This window comes from Plutella xylostella, chromosome 31 (genome assembly GCF_932276165.1).
Source record: "Plutella xylostella chromosome 31, ilPluXylo3.1, whole genome shotgun sequence".
NCBI lineage: Eukaryota > Metazoa > Arthropoda > Insecta > Lepidoptera > Plutellidae > Plutella > Plutella xylostella.
The window spans coordinates 3,248,891-3,264,968 of NC_064011.1; the positions used below are offsets into that span (position 1 = coordinate 3,248,891).

The window sequence follows — 16,078 nt, forward strand, 5'->3', positions numbered from 1 at the left end:
TTGCGACGTTGCGAGCCGTATCACCGTTTTTGAATGAGTACAATGCACTGAAGTTGTCGGGTGGGCAACCCGACTGTCAGATGTTTTTCAAGCTGCCCGAAGACCTCTGACTAGGCTAAACGACTGCTGCCGGAGCAGCAACCGGGACCCACGGCTTAACGTGCCGTCCGAAGCACGGAAACATCTAGAAAAGAACTACTTGTAAATCGGTCACCCATCCAACTGACCGTGCCAATTGTTGCTTAACCTCAGTGATCATACGTAGTTTTTTACGATGATCGTAGTTTTGTGTAATACAAGCGCTAACTCTCAGAGTGACAATGTGATAATAAACACAGCTATGACGTCACGAGTTCAAAGACAATACTGGCTAGACATTTAATGATAAAAAAAGCAATTAATTCCAAGACAAGGTAGACTTTTTAAAAAAGCTTTCGACTTGAACACTTAAGTAGTGTTTCTAATTAAAACGTTCTGCTTAATGAATGACATGGTGCTGAGAAAAGCGACCGTATAGAAAATTATGATAATAATTATATTTTTTTGTTACTCATTTTACCTACTTGACGACCGAATGGCGTAGTGGCTAGTGACCCTGACTACTGAGCCGAAGGTCCCGGGTTCGATTCCCGGCTGGGGAACAAATATCTGTGTTTAAAGAAATATCTGTTCTTTAAACACAGATATTTGTTCTCAGGTCTTGGATGTGCCCGTAAAATGGCGATAGGCTCGCCCCCTATTACATTGGGAGTTGGGACTAACATAACACTGGCGAAAAGTGGGTTCAGCAATGCACCTCTGCCTACCCCGCAAGGGAGTACATTAGTACAAGGTGTGAGTGTTTGTTTTGTTTTTTATGTTTTATTTTACCTACTATGTTTTTTGTAAGAATTCCGGAAAAATAGATATAGTCTATTATCCATGTTGTTGCAAAAATGTGGAATGCACCGATAATGGAGAAAGAATTATAACTTTGTTTATTTTTTCACATATATTTTTTTTTTAGTTACGGACTCATAGGTACTTTTAAATTAAACAATAAACATTAAGCCATTATTTATTATCTTTATAATATTAGTGCAGATATAGCTATTTTTATACTGGACTTTTCCCAAACCGTAGAACAAAAGTTACTTACACAGAACTCTCTCAGCTTACAATGCTATTTTCGCAACAGAGTAGGTACCTACACGAAAAGTCCATACAATAAATGAAAGTCCTACTTAAAATCAACTGCTGATTGACATGTCCGCACAAAAAGAATTGAAAAAACATTCAATCGAAAGTTACTCTTCAAACGTAAACATAAAGTAGAAAATGCTACCACAAGAAATACTTGACAAAAAAACCAAAGAGCTTTTAAAAATCCACCCTAAAGTATATGATTTACGGAAGGTTTTGCAATGTAATGCCACGGTTAACTTTTTAATCTTTTACAATTGGTATTTGTTTTGTTTTTTGCCTGTATTTTCGGAGTTCCTTAAAAATATTGTACCTATCAAAGATTTTAAGATATTGGATGGTTTTAAGGTTGCTTGCTCTAAGAGAGTCTCGAAAGACACGAAAAAACATGTTTAGTAATTGTAATCTTTTTGATTTAGAATATTTAAAAATAAACCTCTTTTGTACGTTCCCTTTAAACTGCTTAGATATAACATGCTGCATATTTAGGTTCCGGCTTAGTATACCCTTTTTGTATAAAAAAAACTATGTACCTATGAACTTTCCCCGAGCATACAATTCTGAATAATTCAACCGGTGTATTTATTCAAAACCCAATAAACTTTCGTCTTTTTACAAATCCCATGTTTATTGAAACAATTGAAAAAACTTTTTCTTTTTAACTCAATCAATACTGTTTTGATAAATGCATCCTTTTCAATGTCTCTCAGTAAAAATGACGAGTGGTTTGTTCATGTTGTAATGGACATTCAATGGCTTATAAAATGTAAGATGTAATACGTTTATTTTTAGTATAAGCAAACACACACACACACACACATTTCTTTAAGTACAGTCTGGGCTAAAAAGACCTGATTTCTGAGGCAATGCGACTTCAAAGGGGTCAGTTTTCTTTGTCCCACAATATAGTAGCAGCGGAATTATGTGACACTTAAAAATGAAAAACTTATACTATAGAGATTGAATTCACATGTCAAACGGTCAAAATGTCATACGGTTCATGTCAAACTATGACATCGTGGAATAAGGATTGAATTAACGGTGCTACAATTATTTGTCAAGTAGGTATTTGTGTGGTTCTAGTGATGGGGTATAGTATATTATTTCAATAAACATAACTGCGTAGTTCTCTATCGATTTTATTTATCGAATTTATGCGTAAAAAACATTACCCTCCTCCTTCGGCAGTCGGGTAACAAATACGTATTGGGATCTAAAAAACTGTAACTCTAAAAGCATTTTCTACCAATCAACTTTCAAAATTTGGAGTTGAAATAAGTATACTTAAAATCCTGGATAACACATAGGCTACTTTTTATCTCGAAATTCCCACGGGAAACCTTTTAAAGGCGAAGCAAAGCTCGCGAGAACAGCTAGTTTCTAAATAAAGTGAGTGATATACACAGGTACACTACACAGTACACACATAGATGAATAAAATAGGCGTTCCATTTCTGCCATTCGCCTACGGAACCCGAAAAACTGGTGCTTGCACATTAAACCACCAACCAAAATTGACAATGTTAGCTTGAATATCGGATACCTTAGAAGCTCCTTCTCATGACTTCCCAGCCCTAATTTCCGTCACCCAAGCTTCGAGGTTACTTTAGCTTGCAAACAACGAAGTTACTAAACGTTGCTGCGATTACCATGACTCTAGCTCCTTCTGTTAAACGTAAAAACTTAGACAGTATTTAACAGGTGTTTACCGCTGTCAAAAGCCTACAAAATCTGTCAAATTTCGTTTTAAACACTTGTTAAACAGTGTTTAAAGTTTTTTTTGTGGTAGCACAGCTAGGTTCCACGATAACTCTCATTCATTAGTTTTTTGTCAAGCTGAAGTGACCCTCTTGCGACCCACACGGGTATCGTATTACAAAACAAGACAGCTTCCAAACTAAAGCACTACAAATGTTCGTTTGTCTTTGTCTGAGGAATATATTTTACCTTAGATTAACAATATACGAACTAGATGGTATGTCACATACAAAAACAAAACAAAAACTGTCTGCATTATTTTTACTGTAAAAACGTTTTCAGTTCCACCTTATGATAAATATATTGTATCAATGAATAAAGTCACAAATCTTCTGACCTTACTAATTGAAAATAAGAGCTCAATGGTATATCGTTATATCACGGGTTGATCGAGAGCGAGACGTTTATTTGAAGCTGAACTAGAACCCATTTCAGCACCGAGAAGCAACATACATGCTTTTAATAACTTTTTTTTTTTGTTTACTTTTTAACCTTTTCTTCTAAATGTATGTGTTGTTTCTGTGTGTGTAAGAAATAAATAAATTTTCTTTCTTTCTTTCTTTCTTATTTTGCACCGACAATCTTGTTCGTATATCCTTCCTCTAAGACTTTACAGATGCCGAAATCTTACTTAAAAGCAGATGCCCGAAAAACGATATTGAATGGATCGTAGTAATGTGAACGCAACTATCATCTGTCAAAAGTCTAATTATAAATTAAAAAATCTTTTTTTAGATTGTTACTTAGGGAGTGTGACATTTTTATACAAAAAATACGTTTTATCCAGCTAAACGTTCGAACAGAATGTTCTGAATAATAATATGTATTCACATCTACTTTATATAAAAAATACTGTTGTTTCGCTATTGTTAATGCCGTTTTTTTTATGTGTACAATGCATTCTGAAGGAATATTTATCTTCTTATACATATAGGTTTGATGTTTAGAGTGTGAAAATAATTCATGATTCTTTAGTGTCCGATAAGCGTATTTGTGAAAGAGGGTTGATAAAAAATTATTATACATTATAATATTAATTAAAAATAGAATTTCCCCACAATTTTAATATTTTATCATAGACACTTAGTTGGCCACGTGATGATTTTTTACCACGAGAACCACGTAAGAATATCGAATAACAAAAGATGTTTACCACTTTTGAAGCAGCCTGTATAACAGATACAGCCAGCTCAATAGCATATACCTAATAGCTCTAAACCGATTCCAAGCTGCTAATCATAATTACCGAACAACCGTATTAGTGATGTGCGCATTACGATAACCACATATCGAGATTAGTGCTGTACCCATTATCGACACTACGTGTTTGTTTATCGATAAATAAGCCTCTGATAATATATGGGTGGAGTGCAACGTGCAACGCTCCGCGGCCATTTTGTGAGATTATCATGCTGTTTATGATAGTTTAAAAACATTCGGGCGAGGTCGAAATTTAATTCAAATAATTGAGTTATAAATTTATTATAGTTATAACTTTAACATAATTTAGTGGTTATTTTTAAAGAATGTTGAAAATAACATCAGAATGTAGAGTTCTTTATGTAAGTACTAGATGTTCCCGCGAGCTTCGCTTCGCCTTTAAAAGTTTTCCCGTGGGAATTCCGCGATAAAAATAATATGTGTGTGTGTATCAAGAGTGTCAGCTAACTCCATGCCAAATTTCAATAAAATCGGTTGAACCGTTTTGACGTGAAGAAGTAATAAACATACACACATAGTCACATACCAAGGTATACACATACTCACAAACTTTCGTCTTTATAATAAAAGTAGGATTACTATCGTTATAAATCTGATATAATTTAAAATACCAGCCCACGGACATCTTTCGTACGATCGTTTTTCGTAAGCCATAATGACCCCCCCATAGTGAGTTCATTTGAATTAGGTAACTGAAACGTGTTCCAAGAAGTCTATACACGGTACAACTGGGTCGCACGATCGGAAACAAAGATGTGAGGCCGTTATTATTCTGAGACAAGGACTGTCGGAAGCTTTTATCTGTCAGTGTTTTAAAGGGAAAATGTCTTTAATTACTAACGTTTCATAATAATTGTTATCCGCAGGAAAGGGAAATGATTATGAAATTTTTGCCGTCACAAAACTGAGGAGAAAAATAATTTTCGTTTTTTTTATTTGTAACGTGGCTTGTTACCTTTTTAAAATTTCCAATGAATTGTACTGTCGCAAACACAACAGGTTCTGATTCGACATAAATAGAATATTCACATTTATAATATTTATAGGTACTATTTTAGTTTAGGTATATTCACATAAGAACGAAAGTTAAAAAGGTTATCTACTAACACATAGGACAAAAAAATTGCGCTCTTATGGCTTAAAATTATGAAATAAAGTATATTGCATAAAAGAACACCCGGGATTAGTATTGCATTAAATAAATATTGTATTTTGCATAATATACGGATATTCTCTTATACACCGTTTCAAGAAATCGAACTCACACCACGCATTTCATTTCAGAGGGGCCTGTACACCATCGACGAACGAACGAACAAGAATTTTCATTTCCTGGCTGTTTTTATTTTCCTAAGCTTCGGAGCGCTGAGTGGGCTGAACCACGACTTTATCTCGTTGTATTAACATAGAGTACACACACACACACACACACTCACGCCTTGTACTAATGTACTCCCTTGCGGGGTAGGCAGAGGTGCATTGCTGCACCCACTTTTCGCCAGAGTGTTATGTTAGTCACAATGTAATAGGGGGCGGGCCTATTGCCATTTTACGGGCACATCCAAAACCCGAGAACAAATATCTGTGTTTAAACAAATATCTGCCCCAGCCGGGAATCGAACCCGGGACCTTCGGCTCAGTAGTCAGGGTCACTAACCACTACGCCATTCGGTCGTCCATAGAGTAACCCCTTGGAATCACTGAAACTTAAGTGAGTGGCCCAAACAACCCTTGATCTGGAGTCTTGAGCTCTAGAAATAGTTGGGGTGCCTTTGTGTTTGGTTTAATTCAATAAGTTCCCGATTTGGTTTCATTTGGTATTCGGTATCGATCGTGAATACTTAGCTAATTGTTGAATTGTTGGGCCATTCTAATTGTGTATAAGGTTACGTAGTACGTACCCTTTATACTAAGTCTTCGCTGTAGGACCGTTGGTCTGTTACAGTGTTTGATAATATTTATAACAAGTTAATCTTAATAAAGACTTTTGCATCTCCGACATATTAAAATAATTTAGATTCAACAGTTCCATAGTAAAGTGTCATTATGTCTAAACTAGCTGTTACCCCGCGCTTCGCTTCGCCTTAAAAATATTTTCCCGTGGGAATACGGGATAAAAAGTAGCCTATGTTCTTGCTAGACCAAATGTATACCAAATTTCATCCAAATCCGTTCAGTAGTTATGGCGGGAAAGAGTAACAGACAGACAGACATACAGACACAGTTACTTTCGCATTTATAATATTAGTTAGGATTTACCGTATATAATAAAGATTTTTGCATCTCCGACATATTAACATTTATTTAACACGTAAGCGCTATTTTAGATTCAATAGTCCCATAGTAAAGTGTCATTATGTCTAAATATGCCCCCCGTTATTATGTACTTACAAATCATAACAAATTACATTACAAACCTATCATTAAACTCAAAGTGCAATTAAATTTAGGGGACTCATAAATTAATTTCGTCTCCTTAATCAGATGAAACGGATATATTCGTTAATTAACTTAATTATGTATACAATTTTATATGTAGCATAATTGAGGGAAGGAGTAATTAACAGTTATGATAACAAAAAGTATTAGATACTTGTTGACATAAACAAAATTGCCTTTTAACCGCTATCACAAACCTCTAACCTAACCACAAATGTGTAGGTAATTCAGGTAGATATACGATTATTTATTTTGAGATTAAGTGCCTATTTCACCATAGTCGGTTAGAGCATAACCAGGTATTATTGGTTCACTTTTGACACATCTGTCAAGAATTTTATATGGAGATAACGTATAATTGATTAACCAATCCCTGGTCGGTTAGATAACCGACTATGGAGAAATTGGGGCTAAGGTTGTTTTTTCTTTGGTTTGGTAAATTAAACATTGTATGCAGAAATGAAAAAAAAAAAACACGCCTTGTACTAATGTACTCCCTTGCGGGGTAGGCAGAGGTGCATTGCTTCACCCACTTTTCGCCAGAGTGTTATGTTAGTCCCACAATGTAATAGGGGGCGGGCCTATTGCCATTTTACGGGCACATCCAAAACCCGAGAACAAATATCTGTGTTTAAACAAATATCTGCCCCAGTGGACCATCGGCTCAGTAGTCAGGGTCACTAACCACTACGCCATTCGGCCGTCTAAAATTCGGCGGAAATGACATGTATTAAAGTACCCGCATATTCTCAAAATAATGCGAATCAAATTAAATGCATCAAATTAATTGCTCTTTCGAATCCCCTACGCAGTGGGAAGTAATGTGTGGATAGAAATATGTAGGTATGTAAAATATACGGGTCCGTCGAATGCATGGTCAGTGGTGCAGCTAAATATAACTCTCTTGTAATTTAAGGAAATATAATATGTGGGGACATCTCACACACGACCATCCGATCCCTAGCTAGGCAGAGCCGGTAATACGAGTATCGGACAGCTGATATATCTACACAAATACATAGATAGATACATATATTAAATATAAACATCAACATCCAAGACCCGAGTACAAATATCAGTTTTTAAACAAATATCTGCCCCAGCCGGGAATATAACCCGGGACCTTCGGCATAGCAGTCAGGGTCACTAACCACTAATTTCAAATTCAAATTCAATTCATTTATACTACACTACGCCAATATGTTTCCAGGGAGTATTGTATATTTCCTACCACATGTTTATTGAATACCTATATACTATGCTAAACTCAGTGAAAAAGTTTAACTTACAAAATCGGTCTTGGTGTCGGTATAATACACCAAATGAACCCATTTTTTGACACATCTAATATAAATATATTTTATAGTTGCTTAGTAGGTTATTCAATATTCCAGGCAGCGTCGATAATAAAGTGTCTTTAAATCATTTTAAATTCAATCCATATTGACATGTAAAAAAATTGTACACCCCCTAGGGTAGAATATAGTTCAGCAACATGTACTTATTGTAATACCATATATACCTATATTCGACAAAAAAAATAATTTTGATTTTGATTTCTACCTGTGACGGATATTATACCTTCTTTCGCCATTTAAGTCACAAATATAATTAACGTTTTTGTATATGTAATCTCTCGTAAAAGTATATTTTACTTGAATCATATAAACTCTTCTACAGCCTACACGGAAAGTTTCAACTTGAGCAAGTAATAGGTAACTTTGTATGTAAAATCGAAGTTTCGAGATATCGCCCCAACTTTGAGAACTAAAGTTGTTCTGCTTAATAAGTTCTTTCCATTTGGCCCTTTTCTTGTAATGTACTGTATTTATTCTTGTAATGTACTGTATGTATTTATTCATGTGTTTTAGGCCTACTTATAGGTAACTATAGAGTGAGGTTTATCCTAACTAATATTATAAATGCGAAAGTAACTGTATCTGTCTTTTACTGTTTCACGCCAAAACTACTGAACGGATTTGAATGAAATTTGTCTATAATGGTCTAGACCCTGAGAAAGAACATAGGCTACTTTTTATCCCGGAATTCCCACGGGAAAACTTTTTAAGGCGAAGCGAAGTTCGATAGACCAATAACAAAAGACCGATAGAAAACTTTAAAAAAATCTCCAATTTGCAGTTGGAAGTAATTTCATTATACCAGTTACATTGAGTAGACCTTTGGCTATATCGCTAGTAATATACTTGTTATAACTTTTAATTCTCTTCCACAAATTCAACAAACAAACAATCAAAGGTTGGTTGAAAGAAATAGCTTTATATAGCAATTAGCTTCACATACTTCTGCCTCTGTAATTTTTTTGTAACGGTGCTTTAGCAGTTTTATAAATAAATAAAGAAAGAAATACAACATTTAGCTCCAATTTCGCCATAGTCAGTTAGACCGTAACCAGGGATTGGTTCATCAATTATACGTCATCTCCATGTTAAATTCTTGGCAGATGTGTCAAAAGTCAACCAATAATCCCTGTTTATGCTCTAACCCACTATGACGAAATTGGCACAACTTAACTAAGGAGTTTAAACACACTTATCCTTACTATAATATTATAAATGCGAAAGTAACTGTGTCTGTCTGTCTGTCTGTCTGTCTGTCTGTCTGTCTGTCTGTCTGTCTGTTACTCTTTCACGACAAAACTACTGAACGGATTTGAATGAAATTTGGTATACATATGGTATAGACCCTGGGAAAGAACATAGGCTACTTTTTATCCCGGAATTCCCACGGGAAAACTTTTTAAGTTAGCGTAGCTCGCGGGGACAGCTAGTACACTATAAATCCTAGTCTTGGTTGAAAGAAACCAGTCCTTATTCCTTCGCACCAAAAGTGCATTTTCATTCAGCAGCATGTTATCAGGGTGTTATAATGTGTCATTATGTACTTGAATACCCGAATCGGTAAATGCAAGTCTATTATATATTATGGTATTAACTACGTACAATAATAACATTATAGATATGGAGCTATCGCAGTTCGAATCCCAATCGTATTTAGTGACGGGGAAATTACTTGTTATGTCTAGTGTTGGGTTGAAAGTTCCCAAATGTACTATTACGGAGTTTTAGTGCCAATTTCTCCATGGTCGGTTAGAGCATAACCAGGTATTAGTGGTTGACTTTTGACACATCTTTCAATTTTATATGGAAATGACGTATGATGATGATGACGATTAACCAATCCATGGTCGGTTAGACAACAGACTATGGGGAAATTGGCACTAAATCTACCAAACTTGTTACTTCAGGTAAGCGTTAACATTTCGGTATCGTACATATCCCGCCAAACAGATTGACATAAATGTGTGGAGAAACGTCGTCGGTAGTGCCGATGAAGTGGACGCACTTGTGTGAATTTCTATACAAAGAATACTGAATGCGATGCGTGTGTTGCATGCGTTGCGGAAAGGTGGACGCTTACCTTAATTTTCAACGAGAGAAAATAATGTTGATTGCAAACCATAATTATGATTATACAGGGTCTTGCAAAATTGGTATACTAAGCCGAAACCTACATGTGCAGCATGTTATATCTAAGCCCGAAAATGAAATCAGAATTTGAAAATTCGCGAAAAAAAAATTTCATTTTCCATAAAAACTTTGTTGGTCACGTGACTTTTACTATGGTTTTTTTTTTCGCGAATTTCTAAATTTCTGATTTCAGTTTCGGCTTAGTATACCAATTTTGCAACACCCTATATAGGTATTGTTCATTGCTAATGTATCAGTGGTACTAGCTGTACTAGGGGTTGTCACCGTCAGCATTACCCAGTCAGATTAACGTCAGTCGCAGACACGTCACTCAAGACTCCCCTTTAGTTCACCCCCTAAATAGGGCCTAAGTCCAACAGCGGTATTTTATTAGGGATTATTTTAAAGTGAGCTCTTTAGTGCCAATTGATTTATAAATTAAACGTCATCTCCATATAAAATTCATGACGGATGTGTCAAAAGTCAACCACTACTCCCTGGTTATGCTCTAACCGACTATGGAGAAACTGCCACTTAATCTCAGATACTAAATTGACAGATTCTGAACGGTTCATATAAACAGTCGGTCGTCCCGCCAATAGAACGATACGTCACATAATCGCGGGACAAACGACTGTTGATGAACCATTCAGAATCTGTCAATTTAGTATCTGAGATTAAAAAACAGAATCTAGGTAGCAGTAGACACTAGACAGTGGTATTATATTTGGGGCAATGTCGATGATAGCACATCACTAGTAATAGCAAGCGGGAGTGTGCAGCAACTGATAATAATGAAGTTAAAACGAAAATCAATACAATACCAACTGTTTACTCAGGATAAGCTAAGTTTATGTTCGACTCTGTGGGACTACTCCCAATTTTGGAATTACAATTTAAGTAATGTAAAACCACTTAACTGGGGCTGAGTGTATGAACTCACGTGCAATATTATTATAATTATTTTTAAATATATAGGTAATTTAAAAACTGAGAACAATATTGAATTAATTGGTAGGTAATATTCTGATGCGCTTTTAAATGTACTTCAATATTGCAGACTCTTTTCTGTTTGGAAGTAATTTAGTGCTATCACTGAATGTCACTGAAATTTTTTCGCGAGAGTATTTAATACGTTATAAAAATATCAGAATTATATACATAGAACTATACCTACAGGTAGATGATTTAAACGATTGGATAGATTGCTTTGTATTGTACGTATTGCTTTATTTCTTTCTTTCTTGTAAAACTGGAGTAATCCTCCTGTATAAGGATAGCGGTCGCTACAAGACAAATAAAGTCTACATTGTTCGACTCACGCCGTTTTATTGTTTATACAAGAATTTAATGTTGATCTTCAACTATTTGTTTTTCATATACTGTAAGGCGTGTTTTATCAAATGTTTGGCTGAGTATTATTGATTTAAGTTAGTATAGACAACCTAATCCACATAAATTTGAGTTTAACTAAAATGCGACCAAAAGTTTACTCCTTAAATCCTAGAGATTATGAAAAGACAATTGAGAAAAAAAATTACGTATTAAAAACCTAACCTAATCTAACATGTTTGATGTTAACTGTGTGACTATAAAAAAAAAACTTGTTTAGTGGGTGTCAAAATTAAAATTGGACACAGTCATTTATAAGGCGTTTGACATCCAACTGACAGTGCTTAGCATGATGGTAGGACCTTATCTGTTCTACCACAAAAAACTTTAAACACTGTTTACGAAGTGTTTAAAACGAAAGTTGACAAATTTTCTAGGCGTTTGACAGCGCTAAACGTCTGTTAAATACTGTCTAAGTTTTTGTGGTAAAGCCCTATATGTTCAAAAATGTAAAAAAAAGACACATACCTGATTCTTCAATAAGTATCTCCTGTTGGCTCTCAACGCAGTACTGCAGCAGCAAACTCAAAAAAACAGTCGATAACCACGACATGTTTTCGGTCACGCCTCTATCGACAGCAGTTTATCGATATCGACACCGCAATCGCGGCGCATCACTGTCACATCACTACGCACTTGACACTTCACTGCATTTTGTTTTTGGAAATTCGAATTCCGAATGCGACCGCTCACGAGCGCTGGCTGGTTGGATCTGGAACAAAAAAAGTGAGATTTAAAAAAGGAATTTTGCCGCAAACTTTATGTTCTAAATAAATTATGCGATGGCTAGTATTAGATTTGTAGAAATAGGGATGGAACTTTTTGGTCTTTTAGTCTGTCGCGCTTACACAGATAGGAGGTAGGGCTGGGAGGAATGAAAGGCCGTGGCCTGAGATCTAGAGTGTTGTGTTCTTAAAACGATTTGTTTGACTTTTATTTTGTTCGTAACTGTATAAAATAATATACTTAGAGTCAAACTATAAAGTCCTGACAATAAAGAGTGCGATTTTGCTAAGACTTTTTATCATTGTCAGGTACCTATTTACTTTCTTTAACGTAAATTTTAAAAATAAAATACCGATTTATAATGACTTTTTATTTAACGGATTTGTCGTTTAATAAATATAAAAGATCGGTTAAATATGGTATTTAATAATTAGTTAAGATCCACTTCCGTTTTCAGGACTTCATAGTCGGACTTAGGTAATTTAACATTTCTAAGAGCACTTAAAATTTAGCCCTTCTCAGATCTGTGTTTGTATAGTGCCACCACAGACCTGTATTTGAATAGACAACGCTTGTCTCATTCCTTGTATAGAAACCAAGCGTGCCATTATTTTTATACCTACTGTCACGTCAGTCACGTCACTTGAACGATTTAGTTTAGGAACGTCCCTAATGACACTGCGCTAAAGGAAGATAATTTCACTCCCTTTTTACACGCGAAGTACATGCACTTGCGTTGTCTACTCAAATACAGGTCTGTGAGTGCCACTATCAAATACACAGCTAAAAACGTATCCGCTATAATTAAAAAATAGCCCCGATCAGGTGCTAATATAATTGATAGGTGGTAATAAATTTTCTTGTTTTGTCTCATAATACACTCACGAACAATAAAAAAGTTCCATTGTGAAAATGTCCAAATTACTTACTACTAAACGGAAATAAACTATGTTAATTACGCATTTTGCAATATTAAGCGCATAAGAATATTAGCAACTAATAACATTAATATTTTGTTCAAATTTCCTATAAAATGTTTAAAAAATTTGAGGCATTGGGGTGTGTATATTGTAAGTGGAACTATTTCTTTGCCCGTGAATGTAAAATAACTCTCATTGCTGACGGTACATTCGCCCCACTATCATGTATAATACTGCAGGCATCAAGTGGGGCAATTCCGCGGGTCTGATTGGAACACTTTTACTGGCCAATCTGAGCCGAATACTTCGGAGAATCATTCATTCTCTCTGTTATAAACTCGCTAGACTTGGCGAGCTGGACCCTTAACAAAAAATAATGTGGTTAATAATCCTAACTAATATTATAAATGCGAAAGTAACTGTGTCTGTCTGTCTGTCTGTTACTCTTTCACGCCAAAACTACTGAACGGATTTGAATGAAATTTGGTATACATAAAATATGGTCTAGACGAGACTCTGAGAAAGAACATAGGCTACTTTTTATCCCGGAATTCCCACGGGAAAACTTTTTAAGGTAAAGCAAAGCTCGCGGGAACAGCTAGTATATAATAACTTCGACATTATTTCTAACATTTTTGCGTCCTTCTTGAAATGAGAAAAAAAGGTAATTGTCAAAGAAATATAAAATTTATTAACTTGAAGTGAATATTTTGATGCACAAGTGAATTACCTATAAATAAAGAAAAGGAATAGATAGATCAGCTTCAAACCACTCTTATTTTTAGATAAGAAACAAATACAAAACAATACTTTACAGGCTTTAAAAAAAATTGTATAGACTCACTGAAAGTTTAACCTCATCATACCTCAATAATATAATACTTACATTTACAGGATTTAAAAAAAAACGGGTCAAACCCCGACTTTACAAACCGTCTAACCGCGCGGTCAATTTTAAGGTGTCCATTGAGTGTCGACCACTTGTGTGTGCCCAATTGACACCGTGTATGTCATTGTCAATCTCGCCATTGTCATTCCGGTGTCATCTTGTCATTTGACACCCCTGATTGATAGCCTTAATGACTGCGGCGCTCGCGTTATCGACGGCGCATTCGATTTTAATTTCGGAAAATGAAAAATAATTTTCGGCAGAGTCAAATTAAATTCTAGGTTATTTGCTTAATTTCTCAGGCGTTACTTGTAAGTATAGTCATGTACGAGTATGATGTTCATGATAAAATATAAAGCCTTGCTTTTCATGGTTTGTAAAGATATTTAAGTATATATATCGTATGGACGTTATTCAAGGATGATGTATGTTTACAACTTTTTAATTCATAAACTTTTTTATTTTAATATTTTTGTGGATAATTTAGGTTACAAGAAATTAATTAAATCTTTGCCAACATTATTTTCATAAATTTACTAAAAACATTTATCACATAAGCATCGAATACAATGTCATTATTAAGAATTATTCAATTAATATCATATCGTTGTGAGGAAGCGACAACTTTTTATATCGCCAATCAATCAATTTTTACAAAAATACCTATACCTACGCACTTTTTATGTTGCAAATTGAGTAATGAAAAAGTTCCACCCTCAAATTACCCACACCGATTTGCCACATTCTTTTAAAATTTGAAGATAAAATATTTACGTTGTTGGTTGGTAATAGTCTGATTTCCATAGTCGGTTATCTAACCGACAGGGATTGATTTATAAATTAAACGTCATCTCCATATAAAATTCATGACAGATGTGTCAAAAGTTAACCACTACTCCCTGGTTATGCTCTAACCGAGAATGGAGAAATTGGCACTAAAGGTGGCTTTTTCCGTTTAGGAGTAACTAAGAGCTATAAATACTGGAAGTTTTTATTGTTCACTGTATTTTATTCCTCATGACACTGACTCGAATTTCTAGTTCTTTCAGAAATCGCGGAACAAAAGTTGTTCAGAGTGATGAGCTGAGTCACTCCCTGGCTTAGCTCAAATTTTTCCATGGTCGGTTAGATCGTAACCAGGGAAAGGTTGATCAATTATATGTCATCTCCATATTAAATTCTTGACAGATGTGTCAAAAGTCAATCAATAATCCCCGGTTACGCTCTAACCCACTATGGAGAAATTGGCACTTACTATACTAATTTACGACAAACCATTTTAGCTATTATAGGCATTTGACAAAAAGCAAACGTATAACACCTTTTACCTTCAACACAAGCTTGTGGTTACGAGAGTGTTTCACAAACTACTACAGGTGGTTTTACAGGCTGTAAAGTAACCCCTTTTTGGGTCAAGCCTTCTACAGAAATGGGTCAAGTCGTCCATTTTTTTCCTGCATTTAAGATTTTTAAAACCACCCCAGCCTGTGCCTCTTGTTTTTAAACGCAGTTGGGGAAAAAGGGATGTTATAAGTGGGTAGGTCGGTGTGTTCGTCTAAGGATGTGATTTCTGAACGGATTGGCCAATTTTAATGCATTTTTTTAATCATAATGGTATGAATGAAGGAAGAGACCCCAGACGATCAATTATATTGCGCAATATTGACAAATATGCAATAAAATTCATCGTCTAGGTTAATATTGAAACGTCATTTGGATTGAAAACTTATTGCACAATAAATATATTTCACAATATTATTGTAGGTCTAGGGTACGTCAGTGTGAGTAATAACAAGGAATTGCGGCCCTAATTAACTTGGTTCTGTTGCAGAGTTAGCTATGTTCGACTCTATGTTTCTCAGGTACACAACTTGAACTAATAATAACAGGTCGCGTACTGTCTTTGTTCATAGTTATCTTACGTAAGCTCTTTGGCCCCACGAAACGCGATGATGGCACCTGGAGGATCCGTAGAAATGCTGAACTCGAAAACCTAATGGCCGAGCCCAACATAATTGGAGAGACTAAAGCTGCAAGACTCCGCTGGCTCGGGCACGTAGAAA

General features: G+C 35.3%; 1 protein-coding gene across 1 annotated transcript in view; it reads right to left on the reverse strand.

The window, feature by feature from the left end:
• Positions 1–16,078, reverse strand: part of LOC105396595 (hemicentin-2) — a 302,939-nt gene that overhangs the window by 135,288 nt on the left and 151,573 nt on the right. The window contains exon 2 of the mRNA XM_048632320.1: positions 11,949–12,192. Within this exon, the coding sequence (XP_048488277.1) occupies positions 11,949–12,033 (85 nt within the window). The 5' untranslated portion in view covers positions 12,034–12,192. The remainder of the gene's footprint in view (positions 1–11,948; positions 12,193–16,078) is intronic.